Consider the following 22,484-nt stretch of genomic DNA (forward strand, 5'->3'; position numbering starts at 1 on the left):
CTGAAGTGGGTCCAATAATTTGTGGGAGTTAAGAAAGTGTGTAAGGCGAGTGTAGGCAAGTCTCTCAAGTAGCTTGGAGGGACATGGTAGCTGAGAAATGGGACAGTAGCTAGAGAGTGTGTTTGGGTCAGAGTTGTGGTTTTTTTTTAGAATGGGAGTAATCACTGCATGTTTAAACAGAGAAGGAAAGACACCAGTAGAGAGAGAGAGATTACAGATTTTAGTTAAGGTTGGGATAAGCACAGGAGACAAAGTGTTACTGACTTGTGGGATCAAATGAAGAGAAAGTGCCAGAGGGTTCAGGTAGGGAATTGAGCAGGTCACTGGCTGAGTTAGAGCATACCATTTCATCTCGGATTTTATCAATCTTATCCTTGAAGTAGGAAGCAAGTTCTTGTGCACGGATAGTAGCTAGTGGGGGAGGTGAGGGAGGGTAAAGAAGTGATTTAAATGTATTAAAAAGTCGCTTGGGGTTGGTGCATGATAAGAGATGGGATATTGGAAATATGTTTGTTTGGCATTGTCCAGGGCCTGACGATAGGAGTGATAGGTGGTCTTATATGTGAGAAAGGCACTTGGATTCTGAGATTTACGCCACTGACGTTCTACTTTGCGTGACCGTTTTTGTAGGTGTCTTGTTGATTTAGAATGCCATGGTTGGCATCTGAGCCTACGTGGAGTGTGATGGGCAGCTGGAGCCACTTCATCAAGGGCAGTCTCTAGGGCAGTGGTCTCCAACCTTAATTGGGGCGTGAGCTACTTTCGGAAAATAAAACCTCTAGAAGAGCTACCACCTCCCCCCCAATGCACGTGCATGCCTGTGAAAGTGTGTGCGGCCTCAGAAAAGTGGGTGTGGCCTCGCAACAGTAATGCCCCCCCCCCCCCCGCATAGTGCCAGATACAGAAGTAATGCCCCCCACATAGTACCAGATACACAAGTAGTGTCCCCCCAGCAGTGCCAGATACACAATCAATGCCCCTTAGCAGTGCCAGATACACAAATAATACCCCCAGCAGTACCAGATACACAAATAATGCTCCCCCAGCAGTGCCAGATACTCAAATAATGCCCCTGAGCAGTGCCAGATACACAAATAATGCCCCTCAGCAGTGCCAGATACACAATCAATGCCCCTCAGCAGTGCCAGATACACAAATAATACCCCCAGCAGTACCAGATACACAAATAATGCTCCCCCAGCAGTGCCAGATACTCAAATAATGCCCCTCAGCAGTGCCAGATACACAATCAATGCCCCTCAGCAGTGCCAGATGCACAAATAATACCCCCAGCAGTACCAGATACACAAATAATGCCCCCCCAGCAGTGCCAGATACACAAATAATGCCCCTCAGCAGTGCCAGATACACAATCAATGCCCCTCAGCAGTGCCAGATACACAAATAATACCCCCAGCAGAACCAGATACACAAATAATGCTCCCCCAGCAGTGCCAGATACTCAAATAATGCCCCTCAGCAGTGCCAGATACACAATCAATGCCCCTCAGCAGTGCCAGATACACAAATAATACCCCCAGCAGTACCAGATACACAAATAATGCCCCCCCTAGCAGTGCCAGATACACAAATAATGTTCCTCAGCAGTGCCAGATACACAAATAATGCCCCTCAGCAGTGCCAGATACACAAATAATGCCCCTCAGCAGTGCCAGATATACAAATAATACACCCAGCAGTGCCAGATACACAAATAATGCCCCTCAGCAGTGCCAGATACACAAATAATGCCCCTCAGCAGTGCCAGATATACAAATAATACACCCAGCAGTGCCAGATACACAAATAATGCCCCTCAGCAGTGCCAGATACACAAATAATACACCCAGCAATACCAGATACACAAATAATGCCCCCCAGCAGTGCCAAACAAACTGTACAGTCACATTATGCTCCAGTATGCTCCATCAGTATACACATGCATTGTGCTGATTATTGCAGACATTGACACTCCTATTTAGAGTCTAAATAGGTGTGGCAGTGGCTGCAAAAAATCAGCACAATGCATGTGTATACTGATGGAGCATGTTGGAGCATAATGAGGTTGTGGCACGGCCACATTATGCTCCATCATAATACACAGGCATTGTGTTGACTGCAGCTGTCACACACACAGAAACCTTGAATAATACTGTATAACTGCTGGCACTAACCGACTACTATAAATGCCACTATCTGGGGTGCGGGCTCGGTCACACTCCATGCAGCTGCTCAGTGGCACAGATGGAAGAGGTATTGGTGGCGCCGTCAGCTCTTCCGCGTACAGCCGCTCCCGGCTGCGCAGCCCCTCCTGGCCGCGCTCGGCCGCATACAGCCCCTCCTGGCTGCGCACGGATGCCGCCCACTCTCCAAGTCCCCGCAATGTCACTATTCCGGGTGAGATGGGCGGCAGGATTCCGCCCTCCGCAGCGAGCTACTTTGATTAGAGTGGCGAGCTGCTCTAGAGTCTGGTGCAGGTAGGATACAGCAGTGTCAGGTGTGGTAAATGTAGAGATTGGTGAGAGGAGTTGTTGCAGAGAAGTGGAAAGTTGTTGAAAATGTGTATTGTTGGTATTTCTGCGTGTTAGAGGAGGCTTTCTTGGTTTTAAGGTGCATACACACGGAGCGATATAACTGAGCGATTTTGACTATATAGTCAAAATCGCTCAGAAAGTTAGTGCAGATCGCTCCGTGTGTATACAGGCAGCGATAGCGATGCGCGTCCCCGCTAAGTCGCTATCGCTGGGAAAAATAGTCAGTGCCGGCAAGTCAATTTTGGCTATGTCGCTGGTAAAGTTAGTTAAAATCGATAGAGGCCAGCGATTTTTCCCAGCGATAGCGATGTTGCAGGAGGCGGTGGTGCGGGCGGCGGCGGGTTGTGGCGGCGGTGCGGGCGGCGGCGGGTTGCGGTGTGGGCGGCGGCGGGTTGCGGCGGCGGTGCGGGTGGCGGTGTGGGCGGCGGCGGCGGGTTGCGGCAGAGGTGCGGGCGGCGGAAATTTACCTTTCTCTTGCAGAGTTTGGCAGCGGAGCGGTACCAGTTTCAAAAATGGCGCCTCAGCGTCATTTTTGAAATTCAAGATGGCCGCCGCGAGCCAATCACGGCTCGCCGCGTCATCGCCCCGCCCCCTCCCGCTGACTTATATAAGTCAGCGCGAGGCAGCGGCTTTCAGTCCGACGGCGGAGGAGGAGCGGAGAAGAGCTCCTGAAGACGCCGTGGAAGTCCTGGATGGGCGGCGGCTATGCAAAAGAGCTTAGCAGCCGCCGCCCACCAGGTGAAGACGCCGGAGCAAGACCCCAGAAGCCCTGGGGAGGTGGCGCCCCCCCAGGTGAAGACGCCGGAAGCCCTGGGAAGGCGGCGGCCATGCAAAAGAGCTTAAAGGCCGCCGCCCCCAGGTGAAGACCCAGTTTAATAAAGGATTTTTAAAAGAATGTGTTGTTTTTTTTTTTATATTTTCTTTACAGGTGGACTACAGGAGCCAGCGGGCCCTTTATGTCCGGGCATGCTGGCACTTGTGGTTCTCCAAGTGCCAGCATGCTGGGGCAGGCTTGCTGGGACCTATAGGCCTCCTGTAAAGAACAATATTACTATTGAAAGGCTATCAGCCTCCCATCCACCGGCCCACGGATGGGGGGGACAGCCTCGGGCTTCACCCCTGGCCCTTGGGTGGCTGGAGGGGGGGACCCCTTGATTTAAGGGGTCCTCACTCCAGTGTACCCCGGCCAGGGGTGACTAGTTGGGGGGGTAATGGCACGGCCGCAGGGACCAATATAAAAGTGTCCCCCGGCTGTGGCATTATCTCCCTGGCTAGTGGAGCCCGATGCTGGTTTGAAAAATACGGGGGACCCCTATGTCTTTTGTCCCCCGTATTTTTTAAACCAGGACCGGACGCAGAGCCCGGTGCTGGTTGTCTAAATATGGGGGAACCCTACTCATTTTTTCCTCTGTATTTTAACAACCAGGACTGGCTCAAAGAGCCCGAGGCTGGTTTTACATAGGAGGGGGTACCCCACGCAAATTTTTTTTTTTAACTTTTAGCTATTTAAATACCAGCCACCCTGTAAATTCATCCTATATATGACACTCATCCCCTTATTTAAATGAGATAGTCAAAATCTCCCATAGCCAAAATCTCTTGCATAGTTAGACAAAATCTCTGGTAAAGTTAGTCAAAATCTCCTACTGCCAGTTCAAGGGAAAAGTTAGTCAAAATCTCTCATAGCCAAAATCTCTCCGTGTGTATGCACCTTTAGTGTCATAGAATTTAGAGTAATAGAAGAGATTGTGAAGGTTACAATATTACTGATAGCTTAAAAGTTACATGTCTGAATATGGTTTAGGATGTTTGGTATTCAAATCTTTTGCTTCGAGTGTTGTGTATTGTATCAAGTGGGATTAATTCCATGAAGCAGTTATTATTGCTATAGTTCAAGCACATACTATATAATTACAGTTAGCTCTCCTGTTAAATGTCTGACTAATACCCCTTTCACACCGCACAAATAACCCGGTATCAACCCGGCATATTGCCGGTCGATAGGGGTCAGCATGCGGTGTGATAATGTTGATATTATCTTAAACCATAAAGCTATACCTCTAATTACACTTTTACCCTAGAGCCGCTACGGCCGCTAGACTGAATATACACGCTACGCACTTTGCACGCTATTTGCGTACAGAGTCCCGTAAGTTGTACGGTCTTAACGTACCAATGCCGCGCTGGAGGTACAAAGTACACACAGCGCGCGCACACTCAATTGATAACCTTTAAACCTTATTAGTAATACAATGTAATGATATGGTTACACTTCAAACCTTTATGCAGCAAAGCACTGCAATGATGTTATACCTTAAACCTTAAATAGCGCTGACGGTATAAAGTACCCGCAGTGCGTACACCTTATCTATATATACTTAAACCTTATACAGTTAAATACGCTTTAAACCCTAGCAGGGAAATGAGGACACAACACCGATATGTAGTGAACCACAGGGTCCTAAGGCCACAGTGGATTATTTCAAAAGGGATAACAGTACAAATTATACACTACTGGCTAACAAGATAAATCTACAACAGAATAATGGCTACAGTCAATGTACATACGTGGGAATGTTCGCTTGCGCAACCTGGACCAGTCCTCCGCTTATCAGGTAGAAAGCGTTCAGAGTCTTCTGACCGGCCAGGCAACAACGGGCTTTTTATACACAACTTCTATACACAATACAATGGTTACTGTAATCTCATTGTCCATTGGACACAGAGATGCATCTCTACATTACAGGAGAGGTCATAGGTTGATTTGAAAAGGTGGGCGATGTCTTTCTCAACTGCTCTTGGGGGTGGTATCCTATGGATTCCCGCCGCATACATAATATACAGTAAATAAAGTTTATATCTATATTCTACTTCTGCACATAACTATACGCAGAGACATGCAATCTTTCTCTAACCAACACCGGAATGTTACCCTTAAAATACCCTACAGCTGGATACTAGACATCACCTTATAACCTTTGTCTGTCCCTTCCTATCATGCAAAGGTGAATCCCTTAGTCCTGGAATCATTTAAACTGTTGATACTTGCTGATGTGGTGCAGGGGGGGCTATGTGTACAATGTGCACTATTTGGGTTAAATATGTAATGTTCTGATAGCCCTCTATGCGCTCACAAACTCCGCCGTAAATACCCATACCACGCGCATGATCGCAGGAGCGATCCTACGCAAATTGCGGATATGTGCACGCACGGCGGAATAAGTGCACGCGCAGCGGGCATGTGTATGGGGTTAGTACATGGTGTATGCATTACAATATTTTTCAACTTTGACAGGTGGGAAAGGGGCATAGCCGAAATCCCTAAAGCAGTGTTATTCCCGGGTTGAATACCGGGTCAATGGCAGCGTAAACAGGCTCCCGACTCGTTCGCTACAACAGGGAGAGGCAATGCGGAGATGATCTCATCTCCCAGCGCCGCCTCCACCCCCGCTGCCGGCTCCGCCCCCCGCCGTTATGGCAACCCGCCCGGCATATTGCCAGGTCAGGGAAGCCAGGGGCACCGTCCAATGCCGGATCCCACCCAGGAAGGACCCGTTTCCAATTCCCAGGTGGGATCCGGCATTGGCAGTGTGAAAGGGGTATATGACAGATATGCTTGGGCGTTTCCACTGCAGGATAAAATGTGTATTTTACTATCGATAATAAGGTTGTCTTCCTTTTAATAATATTTGTATAATAACAGTATAGACGGTAAGAGGAGTCAGGAATAGAAAAGGCAGGAGTCTATGGGCCTAATACCCCTTTTCCACCTAAAACGCGGGTCGCAGCTGGGTGCCTGACACGGGTGCTACCTGGCTGCGACCCGCATCAGCCCCCTTTTCATCTGCAGTCACCAACCCCGGGAAATATGGTGACGGTGCTGGTGACGCGGCGGGGGTTGTGCTGGGAGATCACTTGATCTCCCAGCGCCGCCCTTCCATACAGTGTAAACGGGAAACGGGTCGCATCGACCTGGCTTCCGTTTACACAGCACAGCTTGCCGGGTTGAACCCGTGTTCAACGCTGCAAGCTACCCGAGTTGGAATGCCAGATCACTCGACCCAAAATATTCCAACTTTGCCCTTTTACACCAGCCAGAAACACGGGTTATGCGTGTTCATGTGCAACAACCCGTGTTATATGCTGGTTGGTGTAAAAGGGGTATAATTCAGCATGGATCGCTATTCTGAGAAATTGCTGTTGTCTGCATGTAGAAAGGCGCCGCCCCGACAGGAATAAAAAACGCCCCGTGCAAGTTTGCAAATGCATCGCAGATCGCGATCCATTCGCAGCTGCATACGCAATTTCCAGAACATTGAAGATTTTTTGCCATCTGAGCAAATGTAAGTAGGTCTGAGGCTGGCAGTAATCTGTGACTGAGATGGCCTGGAAGTAGTCTGCGTTGACATCAGAGACCCTCCACAAAAACACCTGGGCACGCCTGTGTTTTCTGCTGTGGGCTCCACTGGGCTCCACAAGGATAGACATTAGGGGGTGTAGAGTAGGATCTTGATCCGAGGCACCAACAGGCTCAAAGCTTTGACTGTTTCCAGAATGCACAGCGCCACCTCCTCTATAACCCCGCCTCCCTGCACAGGAGCTCTGTTTTGTAGTTGGTGCTGCAGTAAGCAGGCACATAACAGAGGGGCTGCTCCAGGCAGCCCTAAGAAGAGCTTTTTTTGAAGAAAAAGTGAAGACTACAAGAGCAGCAGCGGTGGTAAATGTCAGAAGACATTCACTGCTGCAGCTCCAGCTCTGCCCAGCGGCGCTGTACACTCCCGAGCCCTGGTTGCCGGGTAACTACAGCAGGAGGCTCCGGTTTTCTTCACAACAAGGCACACACGACGGGGGCTCTCCGGGATCGCGTGGCCGCGCTTCGGGAGGTGGTAAGTGGGTCCCGCTTGCGAGACCCGGTCTTTATCGCGATCCGGTGCGGTCAGTGGGAGGTGGGCCGCACCCGCTGGCGGTGGACACTGTGGCAGTACAGGCGATCCCACTAGATCACCAGGGCATGGGTGCAGGTCAGGTTTTCTCTCTAAACCATTTTCAGTAGCCCACAGTACCCGGTGGTTTTGCCAGCAGGGGGATAAGGCTTAGACCTGAAGCCCCTCCCCCAGCCCCAGGGCGCCATTTCCCGCAAATGTTCCCGCCCTGGAGCTGCATATCTGTCTCTCCCTCACTCCCTGTCAGTGTCTGGGCGCCATTATCTCTCAGCTTCACTGTTCCTGGGACTGCTTGGGCAAATCCTCCTGTGTAAAGTCGCCTGGTTGTCAGTGCTGTGACTTTACATGACACTTAAGTATTCTACCTGCCTTTTTAGACAGTGCTAGTTAAGAAAGAGTGCATTTAGTCAGGGTTTTCTAGTACAATTACCCTGGGATATACATCCAGTTCTTACTGTGCAGTGTTATATCTATTGACTACATAGCTATATATATAAGCTAGTCCAGTGCAGTATTATTGTTAGTAATAACCTCTGCATTGTACAAAATGTGACTATCTGTGTGTGCATTAGCTAGCTGAGTGGTGTCCATTTCATGTCTTTCACTCAATTTGCTATCCCTATATTTTATAATCTGAGGGGGCTTGGTGCGTTTTATATTGATATAGGATTTTCACAAAGATATACTTTAATACGTATTTCTCTGACGTCCTAAGTGGATGCTGGGGACTCCGTCAGGACCATGGGGAATAGCGGCTCCGCAGGAGACAGGGCACAAAAGTAAAAGCTTTAGGATCAGGTGGTGTGCACTGGCTCCTCCCCCTATGACCCTCCTCCAAGCCTCAGTTAGGTTTTTGTGCCCGGCCGAGAAGGGTGCAATCTAGGTGGCTCTCCTAAAGAGCTGCTTAGAGTAAAAGTTTTATTAGGTTTTTTATTTTCAGTGAGTCCTGCTGGCAACAGGCTCACTGCAACGAGGGACTTAGGGGAGAAGAAGTGAACTCACCTGCGTGCAGGATGGATTGGCTTCTTAGGCTACTGGACACTAGCTCCAGAGGGACGATCACAGGTACAGCCAGTCTTCATGAGGTAGCGCACAGCACTGCAGCTGTGCGCCATTGCTCTCAGCACACTTCACACCAATGGTCACTGAGGGTGCAGGGCGCTGGGGGGGGCGCCCTGGGCAGCAATGAAAGTACCTATACTGGCTAAAAATACATCACATATAGCCTCTGGGGCTATATGGATGTATTTAACCCCTGCCAGGTTGTCAGAAAAACGGGAGAAGAAGCCCACCGAAAAGGGGGCGGGGCCTATTCTCCTCAGCACACAGCGCCATTTTCCCTCACAGAACTGCTGGTGGGAAGGCTCCCAGGCTCTCCCCTGCACTGCACTACAGAAACAGGGTTAAAACAGAGAGGGGGGGCACTTATTTGGCGATATGATTATATATTAAGATGCTATAAGGGGAAAACACTTATATAAAGGTTGTCCCTGTATAATTATAGCGTTTTGGTGTGTGCTGGCAAACTCTCCCTCTGTCTCCCCAAAGGGCTAGTGGGGTCCTGTCCTCTATCAGAGCATTCCCTGTGTGTGTGCTGGGTGTCGGTACGTGTGTGTCGACATGTATGAGGACGATGTTGGTGAGGAGGCGGAGCAATTGCCTGTAATGGTGATGTCACTCTCTAGGGAGTCGACACCGGAATGGATGGCGTATTTAGGGAATTACGTGATAATGTCAACACGCTGCAAGGTCGGTTGACGACATGAGACGGCCGGCAAACAAATTAGTACCTGTCCAGGCGTCTCAAACACCGTCAGGGGCTTTAAAACGCCCATTTACCTCAGTCGGTCGACACAGACACAGACAGGGACACTGACTCCAGTGTCGACGGTGAAGAAACAAACGTATTTTCCTTTAGGGCCACACGTTACATGTTAAGGGCAATGAAGGAGGTGTTACATATTTCTGATACTACAAGTACCACAAAAAAGGGTATTATGTGGGGTGTGAAAAAACTACCTGTAGTTTTTCCTGAATCAGATAAATTAAATGAAGTGTGTGATGATGCGTGGGTTTCCCCCGATAGAAAATTATTGGCGGTATACCCTTTCCCGCCAGAAGTTATGGCGCGTTGGGAAACACCCCTTAGGGTGGATAAGGCGCTCACACGCTTATCAAAACAAGTGGCGTTACCGTCTCCAGATACAGCCGCCCTCAAGGAGCCAACTGATAGGAGGCTGGAAAATATCCTAAAAAGTATATACACACATACTGGTGTTATACTGCGACCAGCGATCGCCTCAGCCTGGATGGGCAGCGCTGGGGTGGCTTGGTCGGATTCCCTGACTGAAAATATTGATACCCTTGACAGGGACAGTATTTTATTGACTATAGAGCATTTAAAGGATGCATTTCTATATATGCGAGATGCACAGAGGGATATTTGCACTCTGGCATCAAGAGTAAGTGCGATGTCCATATCTATCAGAAGATGTTTATGGACACGACAGTGGTCAGGTGATGCAGATTCCAAACGGCACATGGAAGTATTGCCGTATAAAGGGGAGGAGTTATTTGGGGTCGGTCCATCGGACCTGGTGGCCACGGCAACAGCTGAAAAATCCACCTTTTTTACCCCAAGTCACATCTCAGCAGAAAAAGACATCGTCTTTTCAGCCTCAGTCCTTTCGTCCCCATAAGGGCAAGCGGGCAAAAGGCCAGTCATATCTGCCCAGGGATAGAGGAAAGGGAAGAAGACTGCAGCAGGCAGCCCATTCCCAGGAACAGAAGCCCTCCACCGCTTCTGCCAAGTCCTCAGCATGACGCTGGGGCCGTACAAACAGGTGCGGTGGGGGGTCGTCTCAAGAGTTTCAGCACGCAGTGGGCTCACTCGCAAGTGGACCCCTGGATCCTACAAGTAGTATCCCAGGGGTACAGATTGGAAATTCGAGACGTCTCCCCCTCGCAGGTTCCTGAAGTTTGCTTTACCAACGTCTCCCTCCGACAGGGAGGCAGTATTGGAAACAATTCACAAGCTGTATTCCCAGCAGGTGATAATCAAAGTACCCCTCCTACAACAAGGAAAGGGGTATTATTCCACACTATATTGTGGTACTGAAGCCAGACGGCTCGGTGAGACCTATTCTAAATCTGAAATATTTGAACACTTACATACAAAGGTTCAAATCAAGATGGAGTCACTCAGAGCAGTGATAGCGAACCAGGAAGAAGGGGACTATATGGTGTCCCTGGACATCAGGGATGCTTACCTCCATGTCCCAATTTGCCCTTCTCACCAAGGGTACCTCAGGTTCGTGGTACAGAACTGTCACTATCAGTTTCAGACGCTGCCGTTTGGATTGTCCACGGCACCCCGGGTCTTTACCAAGGTAATGGCCGAAATGATGATTCTTCTTCAAAGAAAATGGACGATCGCCTGATAAGGGCAAGGTCCAGAGAACAGTTGGAGGTCGGAGTAGCACTATCTCAAGTAGTTCTACGACAGCACGGGTGGATTCTAAATATTCCAAAATCGCAGCTGTTTCCGACGACACGTCTGCTGTTCCTAGGGATGATTCTGGACACAGTCCAGAAAAGGGTGTTTCTCCCGGAGAAGAAAGCCAGGGAGTTATCCGAGCTAGTCAGGAACCTCCTAAAACCAGGAAAAGTGTCAGTGCATCATTGCACAAGGGTCCTGGGAAAAATGGTGGCTTCTTACGAAGCGATTCCATTCGGCAGATTTCACGCAAGAACTTTTCAGTGGGATCTGCTGGAAAAATGGTCCGGATCGCATCTTCAGATGCATCAGCGGATAACCCTGTCTCCAAGGACAAGGGTGTTTCTTCTGCGGTGGCTGCAGAGTGCTCATCTACTAAAGGGCCGCAGATTCGGCATTCAGGACTGGGTCCTGGTAACCACGGATGCCAGCCTGAGAGGCTGGGGAGCAGTCACACAGGAAAAAAATTTCCAGGGAGTGTGATCAAGTCTGGAGACTTCTCTCCACATAAATATACTGGAGCTTAGGACAATTTACAATGCTCTAAGCTTAGCAAGACCTCTGCTTCAAGGTCAGCCGGTATTGATCCAGTGGGACAACATCACGGCAGTCGCCCACGTAAACAGACAGGGCGGCACAAGAAGCAGGAGGGCAATGGCAGAAACTGCAAGGATTCTTCGCTGGGCGGAAAATCATGTGATAGCACTGTCAGCAGTGTTCATTCCGGGAGTGGACAACTGGGAAGCAAACTTCCTCAGCAGGCACGACCTCCACCCGGGAGAGTGGGGACTTCATCGGGAAGTCTTCCACATGATTGTGAACCGTTGGGAAAGACCAAAGGTGGACATGATGGCGTCCCGCCTGAACAAAAAACTGGACAGGTATTGCGCCAGGTCAAGAGACCCTCAGGCAATAGCTGTGGACGTTCTGGTAACACCGTGGGTGTACCAGTCGGTGTATGTGTTCCCTCCTCTGCTTCTCATACCCAAGGTACTGAGAATTATAAGACGTAGAGGAGTAAGAACTATACTCGTGGCTCCGGATTGGCCAAGAAGGACTTGGTACCCGGAACTTCAAGAAATGCTCACAGAGGACTCATGGCCTCTGCCGCTAAGAAGGGACTTGCTTCAGCAAGTACCATGTCTGTTTCCAAGACTTACCGCGGCTGCGTTTGACGGCATGGCGGTGGAACGCCGGATCCTAAGGGAAAAAGGCATTCCGGAAGAGGTCATTCCTACCCTGGTCAAAGCCAGGAAGGAGGTGACCGCACAACATTATCACCACATGTGGCGAAAATATGTTGCGTGGTGTGAGGCCAGGAAGGCCCCACGAAGAAATTTCAACTCGGTCGATTCCTGCTTTTCCTGAAAACAGGAGTGTCTATGGGCCTCAAATTGGGGTCCATTAAGGTTCAAATTTCGGCCTTGTAAATTTTCTTCCAGAAAGAATTGGCTTCAGTTCCTGAAGTCCAGAAGTTTGTCAAGGGAGTACTGCATATACAACCCCCTTTTGTGCCTCCAGTGGCACTGTGGGATCTCAACGTAGTTCTGGGATTCCTCAAATCACATTGGTTTAAACCGCTCAAATCTGTGGATTTGAAATATCTCACATGAAAAGTGACCATGCTGTTGGCCCTGGCCTCGGCCAGGCGAGTGTCAGAATTGGCGGCTTTGTCTCACAAAGCCCATATCTGATTGTCCATTCGGACGGGGCAGAGTTGCGGACTCGTCCCCAGTTTCTCCCTAAGGTGGTGTCAGCGTTTCACCTGCACCAGTTTATTGTGGTACCTGCGGCTACTAGGGACTTGGAGGACTCCAAGTTGCTAGATGTTGTCAGGGCCCTGAAAATATAGGTTTCCAGGACGGCTGGAGTCAGGAAAACTGACTTGCTGTTATCCTGTAGGCACCCAAAAATCTGGGTGCTCTTGCTTCTAAGCAGACGATTGCTAGTTGGATGTGTAGTACAATTCAGCTTGCACATTCTGTGGCAGCACTGCCACAGCCAAAATCTGTCAAGGCCCATTCCACAAGGAAGGTGGGCTCATCTTGGGCGGCTGCCCGAGGGGTCTCGGCTTTACAACTTTGCCGAGCTGCTACTTGGTCAGGGGCACACCCTGGCTGAGGAGGACCTGGAGTTCTCTCATTCGGTGCTGCAGAGTCATCCGCTCTCTCCCGCCCGTTTGGGAGCTTTGGTATAATCCCCATGGTCCTGACGGAGTCCCCAGCATCCACTAGGACGTCAGAGAAAATAAGAATTTACTTACCGATAATTCTATTTCTCGTAGTCCGTAATGGATGCTGGGCGCCCATCCCAAGTGCGGATTGTCTGCAATACTTGTACATAGTTATTGTTACAAAAATCGGGTTATTATTGTTGTGAGCCATCTTTTCAGAGGCTCCGCTGTTATCTTGCTGTTAACTGGGTTCAGATCACAAGTTGTACAGTGTGATTGGTGTGGCTGGTATGAGTCTTACCCGGGATTCAAAATCCTTCCTTATTGTGTACGCTCGTCCGGGCACAGTATCCTAACTGAGGCTTGGAGGAGGGTCATAGGGGGAGGAGCCAGTGCACACCACCTGATCCTAAAGCTTTTACTTTTGTGCCCTGTCTCCTGCGGAGCCGCTATTCCCCATGGTCCTGACGGAGTCCCCAGCATCCACTACGGACTACGAGAAATAGAATTATCGGTAAGTAAATTCTTATTTTTTCTCTGTGATTTAGCCACCATATCTCTCCTTTATCTCTGCTAGTGCTGACTACACTGAGCAGGGGTTTGGTTAAGAGGTATTGTGCTGCTGATAATTGTACTGTGTTACCTGATACTGCAAGTTATATCATGTCTGCTTCTGAGGGTAACGGTTCTGGGGCTGAACACACTACAGGTGTTGCTGAAGCCACAGACCCTTATGAGGAAAATATAGCAGCTGGGGGCTCTGGTTCTGGGGGCTCCTTGCCCCCCAGTGGGACTGTGGCAATGGGGGTACATAATGACCCACCATGGGCCGCTTTTTCCACGCTTCTACATATGCTAGTTAATAAACTAACACCCCCTATGGGACCCCCTATGCCGGTACAGCCGTATGTGGTCCCTGCAGCTAACCCGCCGTGGGCGGACGATTTATCTGCTCAATTGAGGAAGTTGAACCAGTCCCTGACTACTAAAAAGTCTGACCATCGCTTGCCTAAGCCCAAGGGGTCCTCTAAGTGAGCGCTTGTCTCCTCACAATCCACTGCTGTCACTGACACCTCGTCTGATGAAGACGGCACTTACACTGATCCCACAGGTTCTGACTCAGATACGGCTGATGGGGAGGGTAGTTCACATGTGGATGTTCCTGATCTTTTGGAGGCTATTAAGTTGATTCTGCAGATTACGGATGATCCTGAACCATCCGTCCCTCCTAAGAAACCAGATAGGTTCAAGCGTCAGAAGGTGGTTAAACAAGTTTTACCTCACTCTGACCACCTAGTGGATATACGTCAGGAACCCTAGGAAAACCCGGGTATGAAGTTTGTGCCTCAAAAGAAGATGCTGGCTCGCTATCCCCTCGCACCAGAGCTGTCTAAGAATTGGGAAATGCCTTCTCCAGTAGACTCACATGTTGCTAGGATGGTGGTTTCCTCAGCTCTACCTGTCACTACCGTCACGTCTCTAAAAGAGCCTACGGATAAACGTGTGGAGGGTTGTCTGAAAGCGATATACACCCTCACGGGTGCTGCACAAAGGCCCACTATTGCACAGCAACATGGGCTGCAGAAGCTATTGAAGCATGGGCCTTGGAGTTAGAAGCTGAAATCTCTTCTGACCATGCTAGACAATGCTTGTCATATATTGTCACAGCTTCTCGCTATATTAAAGAGGCGGCTTCTGATGCCGGTATCCTAGCAGCCAAGGCCTCTACTACGTCAGTCCTGGCTCGCCGGATATTGTGGCTGAGATCCTGGTCTGTGGATCTGGACTCTAGAAAAACCCTGGAAGTACTCCCTTTCAAGGGAGATATTCTGTTTGGGGAGGACTTAAATAAGATTGTGGCTGACTTGGCTACTGCCAAAACTGCCTGTCTGCCAAGTACCGCTCCTTCTGTGTCAAAGGCTAAAGGTACTTCCTTTCGCCCCTTTCGTCCTTCAGGTAAAGCAAAAGGTCAGGCGTACAACAAGCAGGCCCGCACTTCCAAACCTGGTAAGCAAAAGCCCAAAAGAGCCTGGGCGGCCCGTCAGCCAGCTTCCAAGACCGATAAGCCTGCTGCATGACGGGGCGGGCCTCCCCCTGGGGGATCCCAGGGTGGGAGGCCGGCTTCTAGGGTATACCCAGGAATGGTTAAAGACGACTTCAGATGCCTGGGTACGCGAAGTCATCACTCGAGGTTACGCCATAGCCTTCAAAAACCGACCCCCTCATCGATTTTGCCGAACAGACGTTCGTTGGACCAGACAAAGGCAAACACTCTACATACGGTGGTACAGACCGTCCTGGATACAGGAGTCGTAGTACAGGTGCCTCTTGCGCAGAGGGGCTTGGGGTACTATTCTCCGCTGTTTCTAGTCCCGAAACCGAATGGGTCCTCCCAGGCCATTCTCAACCTCAAGGCATTGAACAGGTTTGTGAAGATTTCCAAGTTCCGTATGGAAACCCTTCGCTCTATAGTTCTGGCCTTGGAACCTGGGGACTACATGGTCTCCCTGGACATACAGGATGCTTACCTGCATATTCCTATAGCAGAGTCACATCAGCAATACCTCAGCTTTGCGATTGGCAACCTCCATTACCAGTTTCGGGCGTTACCTTTTGGTTTAACTACGGCTCCGCGAGTCTTCACCAAAGTCATGGCGGTGATGACGGTGGTACTCCGCCGTCAAGGGGTCAGGATACTGCCGTATCTGGACGACTTGTTAATCCTGGCAAATTCCCCAGAAATTCTCCTGCGTCATCTGGATATGACTGTCCAGTTTCTACAAGCCCACGGGTGGCTCATCAACTGGAAGAAATCCTCCCTGGTCCCGGCTCAGAGCATGGTGCATCTGGGAGCGCTATTGGACACTCACAACCAGCGGTTGTTCTTGTCTCAGGAGAAAGTCCTGAAGCTTCAGGACAGGATTCGTTGCTTCCTTTCTCGTCCGCAAGTGTCGATACATCCGGCGATGCAGGTGCTGGGCCTCATGGTATCAGCATTCGACATGGTGGAGTATGCTCAATTCCATTCTCGCCCCCTCCAGAAGCTGAGTCTAGCCAAGTGGGACGGCCTTCCTCACCGGATTAGGTCTCACATGATCTCATTGACTCCGGAGGTCCGTCTGTCGCTGCTCTGGTGGCTTCCAGGACCGACAATTGTGCAGGGGACGTCCATTCTGGATATCCAACTGGGTCCTGTTGACGACAGATGCCAGTCTAAGAGGTTGGGGCGCGGTGCTGGAGCAACACTCCCTTCAGGGTCGGTGGACCAAGGAGGAATCCCTCCTCTCGATCAACATTCTGGAATTGCGGTCTTCAATGCGTTGAACCTGGCCCAGCATTTAATTCAGAACCGTCCTGTTCAAGTACAGTCGGACAACGCCACCACAGTGGCTTACATAAATCATCAAGGCGGCACTCGAAGCCGTTTGGCAATGAAGGAAGTCTCACGGATTCTACATTGGGCGGAACGCCATCTACCGGCCATATCGGCAATATTCATTCCGGGGGTCCTGAATTGGGGAGCGGACTTTCTCAGTCGTCAGGACGTACATGCCGGCGAGTGGGGCCTCCATCCAGAAGTGTTTCAACTCCTAGAGGAAAAGTGGGGCCTTCCAGACGTAGATCTCAGTGGCAAACGCAGGATTTTCATTGGGGGGTTTCCGTACATGTATTCATATGTGTGTGTGTGTGTGTGTGTGTTATATATACTCACACACATACAGTACATCTGTACATAGACATACATACACACACATACTGTACAGTAGCATACTTACACACATAGTAAACATGCACATATACATGCATAGTCACACAGTATACAAGCACACAGCACACATACATGCATAGACATAGTATACATGCACACAGCACACATACATGCATAGACATAGTATACATGCACACAGCACACATACATGCATAGACACAGTATACATGCACACAGCCCACATACATGCATAGAAACAGTATATATGCACACAGCACACATACATGCATAGACACACAGTATACATGCACACATACATGCATAGACACAGTATATATGCACACAGCACACACACATACATGCATAGACACACAGTATACATACACACAGCACACATACATACACAGCACACATACATACACAGTATACATGCACACAAACATACACAACACACATACATACACAGTATACATGCACACACACACACACACACACACACACACACACACACACTATACATGCACACAGCACACACACATGCATAGACATAGTATATATGCACACAGCACACATACATGCATAGACACAGTATATATGCACACAGCACACATACATACATACATACATACATACATACATACATACATACACAGACACACTGTATACATGCACACATACATGCATGCATAGACACAGTTTATATGCACACAGCACACATACATACATACATACATACATACATACATACATACATAGTATACATGCACACAGCACACATACATACACAGTATGCATGCACACATACATACACAGTATACATGCACACAGCACACATACATACACAGTATGGATGCACACATACATACACAGTATAAATGCACACATACATACACAGTATACATGCACACAGTATAGAGATATATACACACACACATTAACAGGAAGCACAGCCCCCCAACCCAGCACTTATACACATGCTACTCACACAAACAGTGCTGGCCGGGTGAGGTATATGCTGTACCAGTTACTGCAGCAATTTATTATCGAGTGTCCTTTCTTCACCCCCTGACATACAGTAAATGACACATGCACCTGGCTCCTGCAGCAGAATCACTGTGAGTGCTGAACACAGTGACAGCACAGCAGCCACTGCCTCACTCGACTGTTTCAAAGCCCCTTCTTGACTTGTACTGCCTGAGAGGAGCTGTGCGTAGCCGCTGCAGCTCCCCCTGCAGGCAGCCAGCTTCTCACTGTCACTCGGACAGTATAAGGAGACGAGGAGGGAGCTGCACGAGCGTCTCTGTATATAGAAAAAAAATCGTCCACCTGCGCCGATAGATCGGTGGCCAGGGGGGGGTTTCTAGGTACTCAGAAACCCCCCCTGCGTGCGCGTATGGATCTGATGGCGTCTCGACACAATCACAGGTTCCGGTCTTCGGAGCAAGGACAAGGGATCCTCAAGCAGCATTCGTGGATGCGCTGGCAGTGCCGTGGAGGTTTCGGCTGCCGTACGTGTTCCCTCTGGTGTCACTCCTGCCCAGGGTAATTCGGAAGTTCAAGCAAGAAAAAGGAAATCTGCTTCTCATAGCTCCAGCGTGGCCCAGACGGCACTGGTTCTCAGACCTGCAAGGCCTATCGTCAGAGCGTCCAATTCTACTTCCACAATGCCCAGACCTCCTCGTTCAGGGCCTCTGTGTCTACCAGGACCTAGCCCGGCTGTCTTTGACGGCGTGGCTCTTGAAGCTTCCGTCTTAAGGGCTAAAGGGTTTTCTGAGGCGGTCATTCAAACTATGTTGCGGGCCCGGAAACCGGCTTCGGCTCGGATTTACTATAGGGTCTGGCATTCTTACTTTGTTTGGTGCGCATCTAACGATTATGACGCTTCCAAGTTTAGTATAGCCAAGTTGTTGGCTTTTCTTCAGCAGGGCCTGGACTTAGGCCTGCGTCTGGCCTCCCTCAAGGTTCAAATATCTGCCTTGTTGGTGTGGTTTCAGAGAAAAATTGTGACCTTACCTGATGTGCATACCTTTACTCAGGGTGTGTTGTGTATCCAACCTCCCTATGTCCCTCCTGTGGCTCCTTGGGACTTGTCGGTGGTTTTGGAGGCGTTACAAGAGTCTCCGTTTGAACCTCTTGGTTCAGCTGATCTTAAGTGGCTTTCAATTAAGGTGGTGTTTCTGCTGGCTATTGCCTCAGCTAGAAGAGTGTCGGATTTGGGTGCCTTGTCCTGTAGTTCCCCATATCTGATATTTCACCGTGACTGGGCGGTTCTTAGGACTCGTCCCGGATACTTACCTAAGGTGGTTTCTTCGTTCCACCTTAACCAGGAGATTGTGGTTCCGGCACTTGTTTCTCCTGATCTGTCTTCCAAAGAGAGGTCTTTGGATGTGGTACGGGCTCTCCGTATCTTTGTGAAGAGAACTGCTTCTGTTAGGAAATCTGATTCTCTCTTTGTGCTGTTTGGATTTCACAAACGGGGGTGGCCTGCTCACAAGCAAACTTTGGCCAGATGGATTAGAATGGTGATTGCACATGCTTATGTGAGGGCTGGCCTCTCGGCTCCTGCTCACATTACGGCCCATTCTACTTGGTCTGTGGGACCTACTTGGGCGGCCCGCCGTGGTGCGACCCTTGAACAATTGTGCAAGGCGGCTACGTGGTCATCTGTGAACACGTTCATAAGGTTCTATGCCTTCGATACTGCCGCTTCCCAGGATGCTTCATTTGGACGCAGGGTTCTTGTGCCCGCTAGAGTGCGTCCCATCCCATAAGGAACTGCTTTAGGACATCCCGAATGTCTATCCTTGTGGAGCCCAGTGTACCCCGCACCAGAAAATGAGATTTATGGTAAGAACTTACCTTTGTTAAATCTCTTTCTGCAAGGTACACTGGGCTCCACAAGGCGCCCACCCTGACGCACTTAGCTTCTTTGGGTTGGTATGGCATTAGCCGCTGACACTTCTCTTGTTGTGAGAGTGTGGTGTATGTGGCTTTTAACCGTTGTCGTCTCTTTTCCTGCTACTGCATAGGGCTGGTTAACTTAAACTGAGCTCCTGTGCAGGGAGGCGGGGTTATAGAGGAGGCGGCGCTGTGCATTCTGGGAACAGTCAAAGCTTTGAGCCTGTTGGTGCCTCGGATCAAGATCCTACTCTACACCCCCTAATGTCTATCCTTGTGGAGCCCAGTGTATCTCGCAGAAAAAGATTTAACAAAGGTAAGTTCTTACGATAAATCTCGTTTTTTCTGACACTCCAGAAAACGTCAGGTTTCCGCCCAGAAACACCGGCTTCCTGTTAGTCAAACAGTGGCCACATTGCAATTTTGATCTGTACGCAATTTTTGTCGCTATTACCCCTTGGGCGTGCACAATGCAAACGATACAAATGCGCAATGGTTCGATAATCGCTCAATTTGCGATTTCTCTAAATAGCGATCCATGCTGAATTAGGCCCTATATGAATTGTTAAAACACCATTCCTATTTAAAAAGTGTAGATCCGTCCCAAGTCGGCAATCAGAGGCTGAGATGTTTGGAGGCATGGCCAAGCAGGAATTATAGCAGAGCCATGACGTTTCCAAGGACCAGATATCTCATTTGGGTTTTATGAGGGATGAATGTTCACATACTGTAACACTTTTAAGAAAGATTGTTAGAAAAAGAAAGGACTGCTGTTTCTTTTGTAATAATAATTATGAATCTACATACTGTACCCGTTAACATCAAGCTATAATGACAGATACAAATACATTCATTTATATGTAATTATATTGAACTGATTTGTAGTAAGGGGAAGTTATACAGATGGCATGCTGGAATGTCACGTAGTGCTGTTGATTGACACAGTTGATGCCTCTTATCTCTCCTAGGCAGGACTAGTAGAAAATGCCTTTAAAGCAGAAAGAGCATTCCTGGTTTATGCGTCCCAGCACCAGCACCCTCCAGAGGTAAGAAACACTGATATGCTGAAGTGTTGTGCAATTAGCAATGTCTGGGGATTGGGTGCATGTCACAGGCTCCGTAATGACAGCTCATGTGTTGGGCAGATGTAATATAAATAGCTCTGTGAGCTGGAATTCCCATGGGAAGTTATATGTAGGTCACAATATGTCACAGTTTCAAACATGTTTTGTTTATTTCAAAGATTTGTTTTGTGTACGAAAAATATTCATTGTTTGCATTCACAATGTATATATGTATACCATTGTGTACAGGGCTGCCAGAAAATGTGGGCGTATGTAATAATAAGAATTTACTTACCGATAATTCTATTTCTCGTAGTCCGTAGTGGATGCTGGGAACTCCGTAAGGACCATGGGGAATAGCGGCTCCGCAGGAGACTGGGCACAAAAGTAAAAGCTTTAGGACTACCTGGTGTGCACTGGCTCCTCCCCCTATGACCCTCCTCCAAGCCTCAGTTAGGATACTGTGCCCGGACGAGCGTACACAATAAGGAAGGATTTTGAATCCCGGGTAAGACTCATACCAGCCACACCAATCACACCGTACAACCTGTGATCTGAACCCAGTTAACAGCATGATAACAGAGGAGCCTCTGAAAAGATGGCTCACAACAATAATAACCCGATTTTTGTAACAATAACTATGTACAAGTATTGCAGACAATCCGCACTTGGGATGGGCGCCCAGCATCCACTACGGACTACGAGAAATAGAATTATCGGTAAGTAAATTCTTATTTTCTCTGACGTCCTAGTGGATGCTGGGAACTCCGTAAGGACCATGGGGATTATACCAAAGCTCCCAAACGGGCGGGAGAGTGCGGATGACTCTGCAGCACCGAATGAGAGAACTCCAGGTCCTCCTCAGCCAGGGTATCAAATTTGTAGAATTTAGCAAACGTGTTTGCCCCTGACCAAGTAGCTGCTCGGCAAAGTTGTAAAGCCGAGACCCCTCGGGCAGCCGCCCAAGATGAGCCCACTTTCCTTGTGGAATGGGCTTTTACAGATTTTGGCTGTGGCAGGCCTGCCACAGAATGTGCAAGCTGAATTGTACTACAAATCCAACGAGCAATAGTCTGCTTAGAAGCAGGAGCACCCAGCTTGTTGGGTGCATACAGGATAAACAGCGAGTCAGATTTTCTGACTCCAGCCGTCCTGGAAACATATATTTTCAGGGCCCTGACTACGTCCAGCAACTTGGAGTCCTCCAAGTCCCTAGTAGCCGCAGGTACCACAATAGGCTGGTTCAAGTGAAACGCTGAAACCACCTTAGGGAGAAATTGAGGACGAGTCCTCAATTCTGCCCTGTCCGTATGAAAAATTAGGTAAGGGCTTTTATAGGATAAAGCCGCCAATTCTGAGACACGCCTGGCTGAAGCCAGGGCTAACAGCATTACCACTTTCCATGTGAGATATTTTAAGTCCACAGTGGTGAGTGGTTCAAACCAATGTGATTTTAGGAACCCCAAAACTACATTGAGATCCCAAGGTGCCACTGGAGGCACAAAAGGAGGCTGTATATGCAGTACCCCCTTGACAAACGTCTGAACTTCAGGAACTGACGCCAGTTCTTTCTGGAAGAAAATCGACAGGGCCGAAATTTGAACCTTAATGGACCCTAATTTTAGGCCCATAGACAGTCCTGTTTGCAGGAAATGCAGGAAACGACC

General features: G+C 49.1%; 1 protein-coding gene across 3 annotated transcripts in view; it reads left to right on the forward strand.

The window, feature by feature from the left end:
• The window catches only part of CAP2 (cyclase associated actin cytoskeleton regulatory protein 2), a 335,178-nt gene that overhangs the window by 149,578 nt on the left and 163,116 nt on the right, over positions 1 to 22,484 (forward strand). For 2 of the 3 annotated variants that reach the window (XM_063923215.1, XM_063923214.1), the window contains exon 4: positions 20,722 to 20,799. The exons of the other annotated variant lie outside the window; for it this stretch is intronic. In XM_063923215.1, coding sequence (XP_063779285.1) covers positions 20,722 to 20,799 — 78 coding nt within the window. The remainder of the gene's footprint in view (positions 1 to 20,721; positions 20,800 to 22,484) is intronic. 3 annotated transcript variants of the gene reach the window in all.

This window comes from Pseudophryne corroboree, chromosome 5, assembly GCF_028390025.1.
Source record: "Pseudophryne corroboree isolate aPseCor3 chromosome 5, aPseCor3.hap2, whole genome shotgun sequence".
Classification (NCBI taxonomy): Eukaryota; Metazoa; Chordata; class Amphibia; order Anura; family Myobatrachidae; genus Pseudophryne; species Pseudophryne corroboree.